Source organism: Dipodomys merriami, unplaced genomic scaffold (genome assembly GCF_024711535.1).
Source record: "Dipodomys merriami isolate MVZ:Mamm:240054 unplaced genomic scaffold, mDipMer1.0.p SCAF_36, whole genome shotgun sequence".
Taxonomy (NCBI): domain Eukaryota; kingdom Metazoa; phylum Chordata; class Mammalia; order Rodentia; family Heteromyidae; genus Dipodomys; species Dipodomys merriami.
Window position 1 is genome coordinate 13,967,763 of NW_027205159.1, and position 21,028 is coordinate 13,988,790.

The window sequence follows — 21,028 nt, forward strand, 5'->3', positions numbered from 1 at the left end:
ATGATTAGTGTTATCATGTATCAATTTCTGGATAATACTGATTATGATTATTCTTTGGGATAGGACAGGGTAACAGTGAAAACTTTGGGAATCTGGACTCATAATATCTAGTAACAGAGCAGCAGTCTTCTATAATTATTTTTAATGTAAAACTGTTTAATTTTTTTCTGAGTGACTGAATTATATAAAAAGCTGTCATGAAAACCATAGCATGGGGCTGAGATGGTGGCTCAGTGGTAGAGTGCTTTCCTTGTATTCATGAGGTCCTGGGTTCAATTCCTCAGCACCAAATAAGCAGTGGAAGTGGCTCTGTGGCTCAAGTGGTAGAGTGCTTGCCTTGAGCTGAAGAGCTGAGGGAGGACAGTGCCCAGGCCCACAGTTCAGGCCCCACAACCACCCTGAAAAAAAAAGAAAAAAAAGAAAAAAGAAAACCATAGCATGGATCATGTCAAAATTTAAAAAAAGAAAAGAGCAGTAGAGAACAATAGAGTCAATCTGCCTTAGGTCTCCAAGGAAAATATTTTCTTTTTTTTGTATAAATGCATAGATTTTCATTTTCTTTTCTTTCCTTTATTTTTTTAGAGGCATTAAAGTTTATTTAACATTTAAAAATGTTTCACTTCACTAACATGACAGACAGATCCTGTACAAGCAGTTAAAATCCAGGGTTAGGGCAGGAGAGATCTTAACCTATTTCAGAGGTGGAGTGAGGGAGCTGAGCAGGCCTTCAGGATGGGTCAGGCTCCTCCACTAGGTGGAGAGAGGAAGCTTCAGACTCATTGCCATCAGGAGTCAGGCTTAATGCTCACAAAGAACAAAGAGCTAGATACATTGGGAACTGATATCGGATGAGTCAATGGCGAGGTTAGTGGTTGTTTCTTCAGTAAGAAAAAAGAAGTTGTCTGGGGTGGGAACGGGGGCTGGAGACTAAGGGCCACCATTCCACAAAGGTCCCCTTCTTTTCCAGTAACACTGTACCATCATTTTTCTTTAATATATATTTTATTGTAAAGATATTGTACAGAGGAGTTACAGTTACATGAGTAAGGTAATGAGTCTATTTTCTATTGATCATTATCACACCCTCCTTTAAAAACATTTTCTGAGGACAAATTTGTTCTGTGCAGGTCTCTAGAGACTCCACCCCTGGTGACTTTAGTTCTGGGCTTTGACAGGCCTTTCAGCCATCCTGCATCTGGGCCAGGCCTGCAGCTCCTCCCACTGCTTGAGGATTTGCATGTGCCTAGAGCACAGCCTACTGCCCCGAGAATTTCTTTATAGTCTGCTCACACTCTGTGCAGGAGTCAGTTGCAGTCAGCATACAGCATGGACATGAGGACCCCTGCTCAGCTCCTGGGGCTCCTGCTGCTCTGGCTCCCAGGTAAGGAAGGAGATGCTAGGAATTTACTCAGCCCATTGTTAACAGTGTTGCCTCATTCTTCATGAACGGTCTCAGAGCAAAATTAATTGTTTTGATATTTGTCTTTTGTTTCCAATGTCAGGTGCCAGATGTGACATCCTAATGACTCAGTCTCCATCCTACTTGTCTGCGTCAGTAGGAGACAGAGTCTCCATCACTTGCAGAGCCAGTCAGGGCATTGGTATTAATTTACAAAGGTATCAGCAGAAACCAAGGAAAGCTCCTAAACTTTTGATTTATTGGGCAAACAGCTTGCAAACCGGGGTCCCATCCAGATTCAGTGGCAGTAGATCTGGGGAAGAGTACACTCTCACCATCAGCAGCCTTCAGCCTGAAGACTTTGCAACTTATTACTGTCAACAGAGTAGTAGTTACCCTCCCACAGTGATACAAGCCATAACATAAACCTCCCAGGGAAGCAGAAGTGAGAGGCTGGGCTGCCCCAGCTGCTTCTCCTGGGGCCTCTGCCTGCAGATAGTGCTTCTCAGCTAGAGCAAGGCTCTGAAGTTCAGTGGGGGTTTGGTCCAGGTGGTCAGTGACAATCCTCTCAATTTATTCTTTCTTCCATCTCAGCCTCAGGGGCACCAACCAGACAAGGCTTCTGTTGTCTTATAAATAACACAAGTGTATATTTCAGAGCATCTGTGATTTGGTATTCAGTTGGATATGATTTCCACTTGATCACAAGAGACACCTTTGCCTTCTCTTTCCTCCTCTTAACCTGCTGCAAGCACTTCCTGACTTGCATAGTGTTTTCCCTTCTAAGTCTGAGATGAAGGCACAGCTTGACTTCTTTGTCTTTACATATTAGCACTCCTCTGTTCACTCTTTAAAATGAGGTCTTGCTGTTTACTGGTGCCTCATACTGGGTACTGATGGCTCAATCCTAACTACTTATGAAGCTGAGATCTAAGTACCTCAGTTCAAAGCCAGCTTGGGCAGGAAAGTCTTTGAGACACTTATTTCCAGTTAACTACCAGAAAACCAGAAGTGGAGCTGGGGCTCAATGTGGTAGAGTGCTAACCTTGAGGAAAATCGCACAGGGTTCAAGAACTATGATGGACAAAAGAGGTATTTTAGTAAAATCCCCGAGGCTGGTAATCCCCTAGATCAGTGGCAAGGACAAAGGGGAAGATGAACAATGAAATCTATAATATGCTGAAAAATGAATGGAACTAGAGATAATGTTGAGTGATATAGGTAGGGATCCCAAAGCAAAGTGTCCAAAGCCCCACCTAAATGATGATGATGATGGTGGTGATGATGATGATAATATAATAATAATTAAGTAGTAGTGACAATAAAAATGAATAATGGGTCATGAATACCAAAAAGGGAAAATGTTTAAGGAGATAGATTAGGGGGAAAGGAAGAGAGCAAAGACACTAATAATTGAAGATAAATTAAGTATACTGTAATATATATGGTATAATCTATACATACACACATACACTTGTGAATAATGGAGTCTATTACCTACTGTCAGAAAAATGGTATGTGTTAGACAGGAAAAGAGAATGGAAATATAAAGTGGATAGTGAAAAATTTCAAAGTACACTGCATTCAGATATAGAATTATCAAGAAATCACTTCATGGTATTAATATACATAAATTACAATTAATTAAGGGTAAAATAAATAAAATAGCATAATTTCCCATAGGAAAATACTGGGACTTTCTTGCAGAACTCTTTGAGGTAATCATTTAATATAATATAACCAAGCCAAAACTCGAAATGAAAAGCTTACCTGTTGATTTGTCACAAAGTTGCCACTAGTTGACAAACAATACACACAGGGAGAAAAATCCAAATCTTGACCTTCTAAACCCTTGGAAAGCATGGGTAATACTGGACCTTTATCAATAACAGCTAGAAACTGGGGAGCTCTATTCTAGGCTTCAATGGTACATAGGCAGCTGGGACCATGCTTTTAGAGGGGTCATGTCCCCCATGTGAAAGTTTCTATTTCCTATTTTACTTTGAAAGTGTAATCACACTTGACAAAGATGACACTTTCACCAGGATTCTTTTTTTTTTAATTTTACTTTATTTTATTTTATTTTTTTATTGTGAGAATACCATACAGAGGAGTTAGAATTACATGGGCAAGAAATGAGAGTACATTTCTTATCAGGCATTGTTGCCCCCTCTTTGTTTCCCCTTCACATCCCTTCCCAAACTACCCCCATCACCCCACCTAACCCTCCCCCCACCCTCCACCAAAGTTGTAACATAACAACTTGTACATCTCATTGTTGCAATGGGTCCACCTGTATCCCTAGTTAAATGATTTGTTTGTTCCCTTCCCCTTCACAAATTATACCAACATCCAATACACTGAAAGCAGGGGTTATACCATGGGGAAGGGACATACGAAGCAACAAAGAAATCATCTTATAAATATGTTAGAAACAATTGCAAGAAAGGAAAAAAAAACAAACAAAAACATTTGAATACTTATTTTGGAATTCATTTCCCTAACATCAACTTAGCTGACCTTTTCTGCTTGACTCAGATATTTACTAATTATTGCAAATAAGGGAAACCATGGGACATATGTTTCTTTGGGCCTGGCTTACTTACTATAATTTTTCCAAGTCTTTCCATTTCCTAACAAATGGAGCAATGTCATTCTTTCTGATGGAAGCATAGAATTCCATTGTGTATATATGCCACATTTTCTTGATCCATTCATCTACTGAGGGCATCTAGGTTGGTTCCAGATCTTAGCTATGGTAAATAATGCTGCAATAAACATAGTTGTGCTGGTAGCTTTAGTGTAGTCTTGTTTGTGATCATTTGGTTAAATGCCCCAAAGTGGGATTGCTGGGTCTTAGGGAAGCACTATGTGGAGTCTTTTGAGGAACCTCCATACTGCTTTCCAGAGTGGTTGAACAAGTTTACACTCCTACCAACAATGCAGTAAGGTTCTCTTCTGTCCACATCCCCTCCAGCATCTGTTGTTATTAGACTTCTTGATTATAGCCACTCTAACTGGGGTGAGGGAGTATCTCAATGTTGTTTTGATTTGCATTTATTTTATGGTTAGAGAAGTTGAGCATTTCAACCTGTGTCTATTGGCCATCCTTCTTTCCTCTTCAGAGAAGTTTCTCTTTAAGTCTTTAGCCCACTTATTTATTGGGCAGTTTTTTTCTTTGAAGATTTGTTCTGGGGGATTTAATTTTTTAAGATCAGGTATATTTTACATATGAGACCCTTGTCTGTTGTATGGCTAGTGAAGATCTTCTCCCAATCTGTGGGTTTTCTAATGATCTTGGGAACTATGTCCTTTGCTATGCAGAAGCTCTGCAACTTCATGCAATCCCATTTGTCCAACCTTTCTTTGATTTCTTGTGTTTCTGGGTCTCTATTAAGAAAATTACAGGCTGTACCACCCTCATTCTTCAAGGAAATATAAGAGGAAATTCAAAAATTCATATGGAATAATAAAAGACCCTGAATAGCAAAAATTATACTTAACAGAAAGAACAGTGCTGGAGGAATATCAATACAAAATTTCAAACTTTACAAAGCCATAGTAATCAAAACAGCTTGGTACTGGCATAAGAACAAACCCCAGGACCAATGGAATAGAGTTAAAAACCCAGAAATGAACCCACAGACCTATAGCCATCTAATTCTCGATAAGGGAGCTAAAAAAATAGAATGGAAGAAAGACAGCCTCTTCAGTAAATGGTGCTGGCAAAATTGGTTAACTACTTGTAGAAAACTAAAGCCAGATCTTAATATATCACCCTGCACCAAAATCGACTCCAAATGGATCAAAGACTTCGGAGTCAAAGCAGACACTCTGAAAACATTGCATGATGGAATAGGAGAAACCCTAGGTCTTCTACAGGCCAAAAATTTCTTAATACAGACACAGAAACCCAACAAATCAAAGAAAAGTTGGACAAGTGGTTTGCATGAAACTGCAGGCTTCTGCATGGCAAAGGACATAGCTAGCAAGATCAATAGAATGCTCATGGATTGGGAGAAGATCTTCACTAACCATACAACAGACTAGGGTCTCATATCTAAAATATACCTTGAACTTAAGTCCATGAGATTCTTGTCTCCAATTAACCACCAATAAAACTGGACAGTGCCCAGTCTGAATTCAAGCCCCACAAACATCAAAAAAAGAAGTAATTACAAACAGAGCACTATAAAACAAAGAAACAATACAACAAAACAAATACTCTTGTCTTCCACATTATAGAGATCATTTTGATCAGCATCATTTTATATGGTCATATTAACATACATATGGGGCTATTGTGAGCCCCTGCTAGAATTGTGAGGGGTATAGGTGTTAATTCTTTCAAATGAACCTAGAAATCCTTCCATTTCTTCTGGATTTTCCTATTGAGTTGAAAAGTTATTCAATGTGCATTTTCATCTTTTTATGTGCTGTATTTTCACATTTCCTTCGTTTTAGTTTCAGTATAAGTCTATATATTTCTGTATATTTGTATATAGATAGGTGACAGACTACATAGTTTTCCCTCATGTTCCACTTGATCATATATCATCCCTATGTATGCATACTGGTATGTATGTCTTTATCTCCTTACAACCCATTCTATCACTGGCTGCTAATAATGATGATGATATACCACATAAAGGATTTTAGGGACTCATATAAAAGTAGAAATCTCTTTGTCTTTAATATTATCCACATGTAGCAAATGTTATGAACTCCTTAATGTCTTGTGGTTTCTGAAAATGTGATTCTGCAATAGAGTATCTTAGATAAAATCTTTGAAATAATAGAATGTCCTAAGACAGAAAGAAACACAGATCTACAGTTAACAGAGCAGTCAACTTGGTCTCTGTTTGGCCTCCAGAGACAAACACATTTTCTAGAGACAAATGTATCCTGCTGTGGCATGGTCATGAACACCTGGGAAACAACTCTTGCTGAGTTACTGACATTCAGAAGCCTGCAGCTCTTCTAGCTCTGTCTAACCCATAGTGATTTGCATGTGCCCAGGGCACAACCCAGAGCCCTCAGGACTTCATAATAGTCTGTTCACACTCTGTGCAGCAGTCAATCTCAGTCAGCACACAGCATGGACATGAGGGCCCCTGCTCAGCTCTTGGGACTCAGCTGCTCTGGATTCCAGGTAAGGAAGAACAATGCTGGGCTTTAACACAGCCCAGTGTGATCCAGGATTCTTTACTCTTCAGGATGCCCTCTGATAACTTGATTAATAGTGTGGATGTTTGTTTTCATGTTTCCACACAGGAGCCAGGTGTGAAATCCAGATGGCCCAGTCTCTATCCTCACTGTCACTGTCTCTAGGAGACACTGCCACCTTCACTTGCAGGGCCAGTGAGAGAATTGGTTACAGTTAACTTGGTACCAGCAGAAACCAGGGAAAGCTCCAAAACTCCTGATCTATGCTGCAGATACATTGTTGTCTGGAGTTCCATCAAGGTTGAGTGGTGATAGATATGGGACAGAATTTACTCTCACCATCAGCAACCTGCAGCCTGAAGATGTTGCCACTTATTACTGTCATCAAGGTTACATTGCTCCTCCCACAGTGATACAAGCCATAATATAGAACTCCCAGGGAAGCAGAAGTGAGAGGCTGGGCTGCCTGCACAGCTGCTTCTCTTGGTGTTTTCCCCTGCTGAAAGTGCTTCTCACAGGAATCCAGGCTTAGAAAGTTACTGCAAGGTTTTGGTAGAAGAAAAAAGATTTTCAACATCATATTTTTCTTTCTTTTGATTATCCAACAGGACACAAATTATGTTTGCTCTCCTGACTTAAAAAATGGTACGGGTTAGTAGTCTTAAGGATTGCAAATTATGGTATCAATGTGGATTTAAACATCAAAATAAAAGTACATAGATTAAAAAAACATTTAAACTAGTGATAGGATCATTATTTTATCCTGTGTGTGTGTGGGGGGGGGTCTATGCCAGGATTGTGACATGGTTTTGTGACTGATTTCACCTGTGGTTCACAAACATGTTGATTTAAGATGTAGATTCTTATACTATCAATGAGAGAACTTAACTATCAGTCTGAAAGACCTGAATTAAGCCATTCAGAGACTTCTGTACAAGTGAAAACAAGGTGTGAAGGTATGCTCTGTAGCCCCACTGCTGCTCATGTGTAATTTGTCAGTGATGGAGTTTTTATCCTCCAGGATGAGCATTTATGGATTCCATCTGTTAGACTGAGGAAATTTCCAAAAGCAGCATTAACTTGTACTTCTGTGAAACTTGTCAACCAAACACTGGGAGTAAGGTTGGTAATTTTTAGAGGTTCCCTTTGCCTTGGAAAATCCCCACTCTTCTTGTTTTGTGTTTTGTTTTTTAAATTTAATTTTATTGTCAATGTGATCTACAGAGGGCTTACAGTTATATATGTAAGGTAGTGTGTACATTTCTTGTTAAACATTGTTACCCTCTCCCTCATTTTCCTCCCATTCTCCCTACCCAAATTATATATTCTGTTGTATGAAACAAAACAATAACCCAACCATAATAATTTGGTAGTAAATAAGTAACTGGTGAAAAATCATCAATCTGTCTCACAGTGTTTGTGCAGAACCGTGCACTCCCCTCTCATTATTGGAGAATCCATGGGGATGGAAGGACCTAGACTCCATAACGCCTGCCCGCTATCCGTGGAGAACTGGCTTCCACTTCCTGAAGGTCCAGTCAGTGCCTACTACACAGTTATGGAACAATTACTTTAAATGATTTTTGTAGATGCAAGGCTATTCTCTGTGGATTTCAACATGATCTCTGGGGCCCCAGACAGTTTCTATGGCAGCAAGTTAAAAAAAATAACCGACTATCTGCAGCATTGTTTCTAAGCATGAAAGAACACAATACTGTCTGCTCATTGGACCAACGACTGTCCCAGTGCTACAGTTTTGAATAAGAAACTGCCTGCTTGGGTAGCCCAGCTGTAAACTTGTCCCTTCAGTGTGGAACAAGCAGGGCATACTCCCTAGTTCTGTGTCAGAGAAAAATGTCAAGGAAATCATGTGTCCAAATTAGTAAGAAGCCATGAGACACCCAGTTTGTACCTGTCTCCTGGGGTGGCACAGCATCTTAATTATGGCTAAACCTTTAGGGGAATGGAGCAGTGAGACTTGATGCTTGGAGAGCTGACTGGAAACCTCATCCTCAGGTCTCTATTTTGTTTGTACAGTGTAAGTGTAACAATTGAGGTTGAATTTGTGGCAAGAATACTAGAGCAGTTTGACTGATCACTTGTGATTTAGCGTTTGTGGTCTCTAGTGTTATAGTATATCACTTGGTAGTATGAAGAAATTTATTTTTGGGGCTGGGATGGTGGCTCAGTGGTAGAGCTCTTGCCTTGCATGCCTGAGGCCCTGGGTTCAATTCCTCAGCACCACATAAGCAAAAAGTAAAAAGCTGGAAGTGGTGCTGTGGCTCAAGTGGTAGAGCACTAGCCTTGAGCTGAAGAGCTGAAGGACAGCGCCCAGGCCCAGAGTTCAGGCCCCACTACTGGACCTCCTCCCCCAAAAAAAGAAATTTATTTTTTCCTCTACTATTGCCTTCTGCTTTTCCTTACTATGTATTCCTTTACAGGCCAATGGCACACATAGGAGAGCGTGATCCTAAAGGAGAAGCTAAGAAGGACATGAAAATGGATACTCAGTTTTAATTACTTACAGTTTATCCACAGTTAAAATGGATAAATGTTATTCAACACCTTTAAAAATACAATGTAAAACTAAATAAACTTCCTGGAGAAATCTCATTAAAAACAGTTTAATATAAACCACTATCTTTTCCCTTCCATTTCCTTCTCTTCCTATCTTTCCTTCTTCCTTCCTTTCTTTAATGTGTGACTGTATAGGTTTGTGGTGTCTGTGTGTGCATGTGTAAGGTGAGGGGGAGGGAGTGTGTTGGAACTGGTAATCTAATTCTGGGAGTCATGCATGTTAGACTTAAAGTCTATCACAGATCTATATGAAAATAAATGTAATTTTGCAATTACACAGTTGAGCTTGAGTTTTATTTTTTTTTCAATTCTTAAGGAAAATATCAGTTTATAAATGGAAATAAAACAATCCCATATATGCTGAAAATAAATTTTAAAAAATCCAAAATTGTGATGATGGTCAAAGCACATTTTACCAACTGGATGCTGACAGTGAATGCTTTCCACGTTAAAGTAATTCATGAATCATTCAATGCACTCTAAATAGATCCATTTACTATGCTATCATAATCTGGGAGGTGGACACCTGGTGCTAGGTTTAGCACCAGGAAACAAACCTGGCATCAGAATGAGACTCAATCTCAGCATATAAAATGCAAAACAATCTGAGTTCAGAATGAGACCATATTTCAATATACAAAACACAAAAATCACTGTAGAATTTTGGTGATTCAGAAACATATATTAATTATGCTATCATAGAAGTAATGAGAAAAAGCTACACTGAACCAAACAGTTTTGAGAAAATAATCATGAATTCAAAATTTCCATACTAATATATTCCATAATGAGTACAATAAAAATTCCTTTTCCTTAGTTTAACGATCCTATGAAAACCTTTTTTTTGTAGAGAGGATCTTGGCAGCAGCAAAATAGTAATTCAACATATGGCAGTTTGCCTATATGAATGGGGACCTATTAAAACACTTTCAAGCAAAGGAAGGATAAGATAGCACATGAGCTCTACTTGAAAACAGAACAAGAGTGCCTCAATTAGAAATCAAGGAGGCAAATCTTGTCATCATTTCATGTCAGTGTTGCAGAGGAATGTGATCATTCACAGTGTTACACCTCACGGCACAACATGTGTGGTCATTGATACACATGCCTGGTGACCTTAAGTGCTTTCACGTGACAAGTGACCCAGCAGCTATGCCTATCTGAATCTGCTCTCACAGGTTTGTGAGACAGGAGAGCTCTAGATCAGGAGACCTCATCTTTCATCCCACCCTGACCAAATACCCTAGAGTTCCTGCAGGAACACTCTTAAAAACCACAGTATTAACATTTCAAATATATCTTAATAGCTCATTCATAAGTGTCTTGTGACTAACATCTTTTCTGAATTTAAGGTTGCCTATTAGAATTTAATCTTGAAATAGATGTCTGAATGACTGGGAAGGGGAATTTCTTTACTGTAAAGATACTTTACAGAGGGGTTAGGGTTACTTGAGTAAGGTAAGTTAATGAGTTCATTTCCTATTGAGCATTGTTACCTCCTCCTTTGTTTTCCCCTACTACTCTTCCTTTCCTCCCTACCTCCTCAACTCCTTCCTGCCCCCATACCTGAAGTTGTAAAGTTCGTTTTCAACATAGTGTCTTGTACATCTCATTGTTACAATGGGTCAACCTGTAACCTTATTTTAGCATTTTGTTATTTCCCTTCACTCCCCAAAATAGAAAAATGTATATATATAAGATGTAGGGCACCAGCATCAAATACAGTGAAAACAGGGTTATACCAGGGGGAAGAACATACAAAAGAAACAAAAAATTCACATGGTACATTAAAAACAACAGCAACAAAGAAAAAAATGTCTTGTGTTCCTATTTGGGGTGCATTTCATTTAGCATCATCTTATATGCAGAATTGTTTTATATTCCATACAGATTCCATTCTAGCAATGGATGAAAAGGATCAACAATAAACACTGATGGAAGAAAAACATCACAAGTAAAAGTGGAGTTTGTCAACTACTGAGACCTAATATCTGGCATTGCATAAGCTTCAATGTGAGAGAAAGACAATCAGATGGCAAAGAAATTCCAAAATAAACAAAAGAGCTGCCTATCTTACAACAGCAAATTAAGACCGAGTGTCTTGCTCTGTATTTCACAGGTCTTCCCTGCTGTACATGGCAACATTAGGCCAGGGTCTCCCTACCCAGGACAAAATTAGAGATTAGGGGAATATCAGCTCAGAAATGAGATGTTACAAGTATGTGTGTGTGTGTATGTATGTGTGTGTGTTTGTGTGTGTGTGTGACAGAGAGAGAGAGAGAGAGACAGAGACAGAGACAGAGACAGAGAGAGTAGGGAAATTTGGTCAGTTCTTTTAAAAGATTGTGTTTCTCTATAAACTGGAAATCTAAGAGCTTTCCTTCAAATTCTTTTTGGAAGTTTTATAAGAGAACTTGGCAGAAGCACCACAGCTTTCTTGACACCATGAAACACTAATCCTAGTATTGAATAATCTACCTGATTATGGTAAAGTAGACATACTGAAAGAACCTGAGTCCTTTCTTGCCGTGGACTGGCTCTGTCGGGACAACGGAGGACACCCAGTGGAGGAAATGGAATAGGTGGGGAGATGGCAAACCGACAACTCACACACAAGAGGAGTGAATGCTGAGTGCGATTTATTGCAGAGGATAACAAGCTTTTATAGCAAAAGTCTCCATGAGAAAGGGCAAAAGGTTACACAATCTTGCTGCAAGGCTTCGCTCTTGGGTGGTCACCAGCTGGTAGCCTGATCTTGTTTTTTGGATGACAGCTATGATGATAGGCACTTGTTCCAGGCTTTACCTCTATTTTTAAGAAATACAATTGGTTTCGATGTTTATCACCTATTAACCATTAACCAGAGCATATGGGCAAGGTGCTGAACAGAAAGGCATGAACTCTAGTACTTTATTATTACTTTTGTTTAGTTTTGTACTTTATACGTTTCAAATCTTTTCTAAGCAATTGTGCTTCTTTGCCATTCTTTAGAGGGTCCCCAATTTGTGGCCAAAAATCATGATATTCATTACACTTAGTTAAATCTGGCCATATATCAAATTTAAGCTCATAGTGTCTTTCTGTAACCCTTTCACATAATCGTTTACTCTTCTCCATAGAGGCCTTAACTGTCTCATAAGATCTTTCTTGTTCCTTCTTTGATAGTAAGCACCAAGGAGGCCTAGATCTAGCAAGTCTCTACACCAAGGAGGCCTAGATCTAGCAAGTCTCTCAGTAAATGAAAGAGAGTAATAGGAAGTTATTTCTCCTAAATAGTTTTCCTAACGATTGCCATCCTTATCATTCACACCTGTAAAAGGCTATGGATCTGGGGGAAGTATTTGGGGTCCTCTAGATAATGGAGGATCCCACCATTTTCCTCTGGTAAGCCATTGCCACCTTCCATCTACTAACTTTTTAGGAATCTTATTTAGCATTTGGTCTAAATATCCCTCTACATCTTTCTTATCTACAGGATATCTATATGTGTCTATTATATATGTTTCAGGATTAAAGGGAAGTCTCCAATAGCCATACACTCTTTCTGCTCTAGCCATGCCTACAGCTTCTTGTAAATCTCTTAGAAACAATTCCTTCTGCTGAAGTCATGTCATGAAACCCCCAATACTTTTATATTTACTTATGACTTGTCTACTAGCCTCTATAAGAGGGGCTTTCAGGGTAGCACTAAACTCTGGTGAGTTAGTCATATTCTCATGACACTCATCAGATGTTGGAGTCGTCAACACTTTTAAGAAAGAGCCTTGAATAAGGGAACATTGAGCATGAGTAAGTACAATAAGCGGCAGGAACAGTAAAAGATTAAAAGGCACTCCTATACAGTGAAGAAAAGAAAAACAGGAACAGAAACACATCTTTCCCAGGGGCTTGCCAGCCTTTCCAGGAGGTAGGTCTCTTTGAAGCCCCATTCTCTGAGGTAGACTTTGGTGAAGTCCCATTCTCAGAGATAGGCTTCTGTGAAGCCCCATTCTCAGGTCTTAAAGCAGGTGTTCCATGCTAAGCAGACTCCACCAGAGTAGGCGTGGCACTTTCTGCCATCATTATGTTGTAATAGCCCACTCTTTCCCAGCCTTCAGACTTCTAAGTGTGAGTTGGTGCTGCACTATTGTTTCTTCTGCTAGCATATAGAGATGCATCCTCTGTAACTTGTCCCAAGTAATTCTATCTTGCTGTCATAGTGATGCTCTGCATGTCAGACTGTAGCAGAGCAAGCCCTCCTTCCTGTAGGTGAGCAGCTAGCTAAGAAAGCAGATTTCATGATAAAAGCAGAGACAGTCTCATTAAGGGATACCTTTTGCAGGGTGTTTTTTCTCATATCATGTCATTTGAGCCTGATGCTGTTTTACCACTAGATGGAAGTCTAGGACCAGGTTTATATTATTGGGTTACATACAAATAAAATAGGAGCTCAGAACTTGGTAGGCACAGTTTTTAGTGTCTTCGGGTGCTTAGGGTTATCGGTAGTCATCCAGTGCTCTCTAAGTTATTCCTATTAAGATCACTCACCATAGTTAGTTATGTCCTTCCTGGCAACTCAGTCATACTGTGTTAATGTCCAGATAAGTCTAAATAACCTCTAAGAGTTTATGACTACTATTTTCCAATTTTCACTTCTCTTCCTATAGTCTGTGAAACAGCCTCTTGTTTTCCTTAACCTTGTCTCCTTCAAGGACAATTAACACAGAATTAGAATTAAGAAACACAGGAAGTCTGTCCACAGACCTTAAAGGATCAATAGAGCATCTCCTTATAGAGCACAATATCTGAACTAGTAAGAAAAATATTTTCTCTGCAGGGAAAATTCTTCTGCTTTGCTCTGACCTAGGACCACTGGGCATTTGCTCTGCTATACCATATGGAGTTTACCAGACAAAGCCATCACCCCTAGTCAGAGCTCAGGCTGTCAGTGGGTTGTGGAATGTTTTGGCCTGTGTCCACGAAGCCACTAAACATGTATGCTGCCCTGGGTGATAAAAGTCACTAGGAGAGGAGCTGTCCATGGTAAGTACTGGACACAAAGCTTCTTCATATTTGAGGGTAAGATCCAGTGTTTCTCCTGGGCTCCAGTTTCACTTTCTCCAGACCTATTCATGCCATTGTGTATCTTCAGAATGGTGAAGGTCTCTGTTTCAGCAGCAGGAGCACAGGGGTGGGTTTGGGAATTCATGAGTCTAAAGGGTTTGGAGTAGGAAGGATTATGTGGAGTTGTATAACCAGCCCTGATTTTAGTATACCAACTCAATATATCTAAATGTAATATCACATACACCAACAAACAGAATTGCATCTATATATATTCAAAGTAGGACTACAGAATGAGCTTGAGTCTCTTCTATTGTGTCTAAGTTGAAGCCCCATCCTAATAAGTTCTTCATTCTCAGCCTTATGCTTATGGCTTTAGCTATGATCAGATTTTCTTTTGATAGGTCTGACTGGGACTTGTTGGGTCACTGAATCTGTGCAGAGTTACTGTGATGATCCAGTTCTGTGCCTGTGCCCATCACTGCAGCTGTGCTAAGGCCCTGCTGATTTGCATGTGCCAAGAGCACAGCCCACTGCCTGAGCATGTCTAATAGCTGGTCTCAACCTGTGCAGGAGTCAGCCTCATTCAACACACAGTATAGCCATGGCAGCCCCTGCTCAGCTCCTGGGGTTCCTGCTGCTCTGTCTCCAAGGTAAGGAGGGTCAGCCTGGAGATCTATTCAGTCTAGTGTGATCAGTGCTGCCTAGCACTTCATGGAAGTCTTCTTGTATTATGATTAATACTATGGTGATTTTGTTTTGTGTTTCTCTACCAGGAGCCAGATGTGACATCCAGATGACCCAGTCTCCACCTTCACTGTCTGTTTCTCCAGGAGACAGAGTCACAATCACTTGCCATGCCAGTGAGAATAATTATAACAATTTACACTGGTACCAGCAGAAACCAGGGGAAGCTCCTAAGCTCCTGATCAGTTATGTATCAAATTTGCAACCTGGGATTCCACCCAGGTTCAGTAGCAGTGGGTATGGGACAGAGTTCACTCTCACCATCAGCAGCCTGCAACCTGAAGATGTTGCCACTTATTACTGTCAACAAAGTACTAGTTACCCTCCCACAGTGATACAAGTCATAGCATAAACCTCTTAGGGAAGCAGAAGTGTGAGACTCAGCTGCCCCAGCTGCAGCTCCTGGTGCCTCTTCCTGCTAAGGGTATTTCTTGGAGGAAGCCAAGTTCTGAAATTTATTGGAATGATGTTTTTGATTTGTAGCAGTGGCAAGGATTAGCACCGTACTATCACTCCAGTTTATCCCACTGTTTTTCCCAGCACAGACATGTTGATGCCTCTTCTAAGAGAAAGGAAAGATATTTCCTCTGAAGATTGTGAGTTTTGGCATCATTTACTATTAATTCAGCTACATTGAAGGCAGGCAAGTTAATAAGCACCAACTGTTTTAATACAGAGAACTAGATTCTAAAGTTTCCATGTTGAGTGGTGGACAATGACATTAATAGAAATGAGATTATTTGGTGCATTCATAGGGCTTAGCTGTGTTAAAGTTTAGAATGTCTCATCATGTGATCCTCTGTCATGCAGAGAGAGCCAGTGGTGAGGTAATTACATCCTCACTTGCTCTAAGCACCTTTGCAGGTAACCTGGATTTACCTTTGTTCATGTATCTGACTGCTGATTTAAATCCTTTCCTGTGCCCCTCAGTCTCATAGGAATTTCAATCAATCAAATCTTCAGGAAACCATAGGAGGGGCAATTGCTCTGGAACAAAACAAAACAAAACAGAAGGCTTCCAGAGTGATAGCACTGACAGCTAATAAATGTTCCACAGGCTAGGATAGTAACTATGGCTCAACTCTCAAATTTTTCATTTAGAGAATAACCCTAGAATATAGTTGAATGTATTTGAGCCAACATTGACTATTGATCTTTCTTTACTTCTCTTTGCATATCAGGAAATAATTGTACTTGAATACCAAAGGACTAGTTCTTTCAGGTAGCAATCTATTTGTGTGTGTGTGTGTGTGTGTGTGTGTTGGAACTAATAGTATATTTGGAAATAATTCAGACATTGTAATCTAGCCCAATCTTCATTCAGAACCTGACTCTCCTACTTATTATTTTTTAATAGATGTTGAAGAAATTGGGCATATTATGGGCATATATATAGTCTTGTTGTGAGAATGAAAAGAGATAATTGGCATAAAATGTCTGCCTTGGTATCTAGCACATCATCAGATATATACTAATACCCTTTGTAGTTGTTTTCGTAGCATTCAAGTTCAACATTTCTAATTCCAGACAGGTCTTTGAAAAATGGCATTCCCTCTATCCTGTATTATATATTAAGGGATTCCCATCTACATCCCCTTAGAAATTTATCTTTTAGTCAGAATCATCAGACAATTCTTTACCGAGCTAAGAATATTATTTTAATAGAAGAAATTATGATATTACTCTTACTGCTTTTCATTTTTCCTCATTCCGTATTTCCATATTGGAGAATGGAGTATTCATTTTAAGGGGTTCCTTAACCAAGTGTCACAAATTTGGGGACCAGAACCAATAGAAATTTCCAATCTCTTATCTCTGGATAATGGAATTCTGAAATTAATATCACCATTCATCTCTAATCAAGAAGTTTATGTCTTAGTAGCTGTTTTAATGATGTGCCAGGAAAAATCTCAATCATTGCTGTAGAAAAAGAAACATGAAAACATTGGCTTCAATGCTTGCTATTCCAGCTTGTGGAATCTAATTTAACTGTGAAATTCGTAGTTGTGATCACACCACAAAAAAACAGGGATTGGGGGATAATATGGCAAGAAAAGAAATAGAAACTCTGACAATCCCAGCTTTTAAATGAAAAGAAAGTGTAAAAGTGTACAGGTTAGGATAATTTTAAAATAATCAGAAATTAATACAATTCTTTCTTAATCATTCTGTCACACTATTTGGGTGGAATTGTATTTATTTATTTTAATTGTTTATTTTTTATTATGATAATAAGATACAGAATAGTTACAATTACATGGGCAAGATAATGAGTACATTTCTTATCAAGCATTGTTGCTTAGTCTGTTATTTTTCCTTCCTATCCCTTCCCATATCCAGCCCCCCACACCCATATCCACCCTTCTTCCACCCTTCCCCCCTCCCCCCTTTCCCCACCAAAGTTGTAAAGTTTTTCTACATAACGACCTGTATATCTCATTGTTGCAATGGGTCCACCAGTATCCCTATTGAAACAATTTGTTTTTTTCCCTTCCCCTCCAACATCAAATACAGTGAAAGCAGGAGTTATATTGTGGGGGAGGGCCATACAAAGCAACAAAGGAATCAGCTTATAAATATGTTAGAAACAATCCCATGAAAGTAAAATACATTTGAATACTTATCTTGGTGTTCATTTCATCTAACATCAACATATCTGACCTTTTCTGCTTGACTCACACTAGTTATTACAAGTAAGGGAAACCATGGGGCCTATGTTTCTTTGGGCCTGGCTTACTTCACTTAGAAAAATTTTTTTCAAGTCTTTCCATTTCCTAACAAATGGGGCAATGTCATTCTTTCTGATGGTCGCATAGAATTCCATTGTGTATATATACCACATTTTCTTGATCCATTCATCTACTGAGGGGCATCTGGGTTGGTTCCATATCTTAGCTATGGTAAATAATGCTGCAATAAACATAGTCGTGATGGTAGCTTTAGTGTGGTCTTGTTTGTAAACATTTGGGTAAATGCCCAAAAGTGGGATTGCTGGGTCATAGGGGAGGTCTATGTGGAGTCTTTTGAGGAACTTCCATACTGCTTTCCAGAGTGGTTGAAGAAGTTTAGACTCCCACCAACAATGCAGTAAGGTTCCCTTTTGTTCACATCCCCTCCAACATCTGTTGTTATAAGAGTTCTTGATTTTAGCCATTTTAACTGGGGTGAGGTAGTATCTCAATGTTGTTTTGATTTGCATTTCTTTTATGGCTGGAAAGGTTTAGCATTTCTTCATGTGTCTATTGGCCATCCTTCTTTCCTCTTTAGAGAAGTTTCTCTTTAAGTCTTTAGTCCACTTATTTATTGGGCAGTTGTTTCTTTGAGGATTTGTTGTTGGGGGAATTAATTTTTTGAGTTCCAGGTATGTTTTAGATATGAGACCCTTGTCCGTTGTATGTCTAGTGAAGATCTTCTCCCAATCCATGGGCTTTCTACTGATCTTGCTAGCTTTTTTTGCCATGCAGAAGCTCTGCAATTTCATGAAATACCATTTGTCCAACCTTTCTTTGAATAGCAAAAATGATCCTCAACGGAAAGAACAGTGCTGGAGGAATATCAATACCAAATTTCAAACTCTATTACAAAGCCATAGTAATCAAAACAGCTTGGTATTGGCACAAGAACAGACCTCAGGACCAATGGAATAGAATTGAAAACCCAGAAATTAACCCCCAAATCTATAGCCATCTAATCTTTGATAAGGGAGCTAAAAAAATTGAATGGAAGAAACACAGCCTCTTCAGTAAATGGTGCTGGCAAAATGGGTTAACTAATTATAGAAAAATAAAGGTAGATCCTTCTATATCACCCTGCACCAGAATCACCTCCAATTGCATCAAAGACCTTGGAGTTAAAACAGACACTCTGAAAACATTACAGGATAGAATAGGAAAAAACCCTAGGTCTCCTTGGTACAGGCCCAAATTTTCTTAATAGAGACCCAGAAACACAACAAATCAAAGAAAGGTTGGACAAATGGGATTGCAAGAAATATTTTTTTTTATTTTTAAAAAAAAATTTATTGGGTTTCAACTCAGGTCCTGGGCTCTACCCCTGAGCTCTTTCACTGAGGTGGTAGTGCTCTACCACTTTGAGCCACAGTGACACTTCTGGTTTTTCGGAGTGATTAATTGGACATAATTTTCACAGGGACTTTTCTGCCTGGTGTGGCTTCTAACCAATATCCTCAGTCTCAGCTTCGTGACTAGCTATGATTTGAGTGTGAGCTTCCACGTGTCTGGCAGGTGAAATTCCTATTGAATAGTTTGACTGATCTGTAGTATGCTATAGTATGAAAATGATATTTTTGGTAAATTACACAAATTATTACATGGATTTTAATACTTAAGTCCTAAGGTATGACATCTCTCTGCTTTTACTCTCACTCAAAAGAAAGCTATTATTTCTCAGCTCAAGGAAACCAGTTTTAATCTCCATGTACTGTTCTTTATCCTTGATTAGGGTACAGGGCCATGTTTGTGGACCATGTTTATCCTACATATCCAAACTTTTGCAATGGATTTATTTGGCTCACAGATGCAGGCGGCATAGTCTTTAGAGATGTTACACCAAATACTGAAGTTATTTACGTCACTCCAGTCTCAAGAGAGAGGTCTTTTCCTCCTCTTATCTTTTCCCATACAGCTGCACCAACAAAGACATGTACAGGTTCACTATAGGTAGTACCTTTCCTCAATCTCTGAGATAAATGCTCAGCTCTAATCTTCCATTGATTTACTAGGACTTCTGAGTTTAGGTTCTAAAAATGAGGATCATGGTCTTTTAATAGTGAAGAAAATGAAAAATATTTAGTGTTATATGTGTTCTCAGAAATCACATTTCCATATTTAGCAGTGTGCAGAAAGGATTCTTTATTGAGAAGGCTTTCAGAGTTTTAAATTCTTTGCTGGGTCAACTTAAGTAGAGTAGTATTATATAGTTCTCTTTCTGTTGCTCTGCTTGTTCCCTAATTTTGTTCTTACATTTAATTTTCCCTCTCCAATTTCTAATATGTTTCAGATTCTTTTAATAGTAGAATATTAGAGGGTTTGATTGTGTCTGAAAAAAACAGATTTTAGTTAACATCATAAGAAAAAAATGGGAAGATCACAAGGGAAGATTTCATGATCCTGGAGGCAAATAAGATACATTACTACTGAACAACAGAATATTTCAGTCCTGTGGTCCTGATAGATGTTAAGATTACTGAGATGAGGCAGCCACATAGCTGTGCTCACCTAGCCCAGGCTATGCTGGTTTGCATGTGTCCCTCATTACACAGCCCAGGTGTCCTAAGGAATTCTTCATAGTCTACTCATAACCTATCCAGCAGTCTCAGTCAGCACACAGCATGGACAGGAGGGCCCCTCTCCCACTCCCCCAGCTCCTACTGCTCTGGCTCCCAAGTTAAGGAAGGACAACAGTCAATATTTACTCAACATGGTATGCCCATTGTTGTGTGGCCTTTCAAGGAAATCCTCTTCTAACATGATTAACCATGTGAATACTTACTTTTATATTTCTAATGTCAGGTGCCAAATGTGGCATCCAGATGACCCAGTCTGCATCCCTGCCTGCATCTCTAGGAGACAGAGTGATCATCAATGGTCAGGCCAGTAAAGACATAAATAATGAGTTATTCTTGTATGAACTGAAACCAGGGAAATGGATTAAACCTTTCATCAATTATGCAATTTATTTGGTATCTGGGATGCCATTCAGTTGCAGTGGATCTGGGACAGAGTTCACTCTTGCCATCAGCAGCCTGCAGCCTGAAAAATGCAACCACTTATCACTGTCAACAACTTAGAAGTGAGCCTGGCAGAGTGATATACATCATAATATAAACCTCCGAGAGAAGCAGAAGTGTGAGGCTGGGCTGCCCCAGCTGTTCTTCCTGTGCTTCCTCCGGCTATGAGAGTTTTCATTTGTAGCTGGGCAGTGAAATTCATTGGAAGGGTTTGGTAGAAAGGGAAAAGAAGATTTCTCAGTGCCCTAACACTCTTTCTTCCTCCTGAAGTCCATCAGGAGGCACATAGCAATGCCTCTCATGATTTAATAAAGAATACATATCAGTACATAATCTGGATTATCTCA

The 21,028-nt window shown here is 39.3% G+C and overlaps 2 gene segments (V, D, J or C); both read left to right on the forward strand.

Moving 5' to 3' along the window:
* Positions 1-1,329: 1,329 nt before the first annotated feature.
* Positions 1,330-9,373, forward strand: LOC138804354 (immunoglobulin kappa chain variable 9-120-like). The segment is given in 5 exon segments: positions 1,330-1,381; positions 1,503-1,617; positions 6,473-6,551; positions 7,587-7,687; positions 9,007-9,373. Coding segments are annotated over 5 exon segments (420 nt in total).
* A 5,393-nt stretch (positions 9,374-14,766) lies between these two features.
* LOC138804365 (immunoglobulin kappa variable 1-39-like) lies at positions 14,767-15,284 on the forward strand. The segment is given in 2 exon segments: positions 14,767-14,838; positions 14,962-15,284. Coding segments are annotated over 2 exon segments (372 nt in total).
* The last annotated feature ends 5,744 nt before the right edge of the window (positions 15,285-21,028 follow it).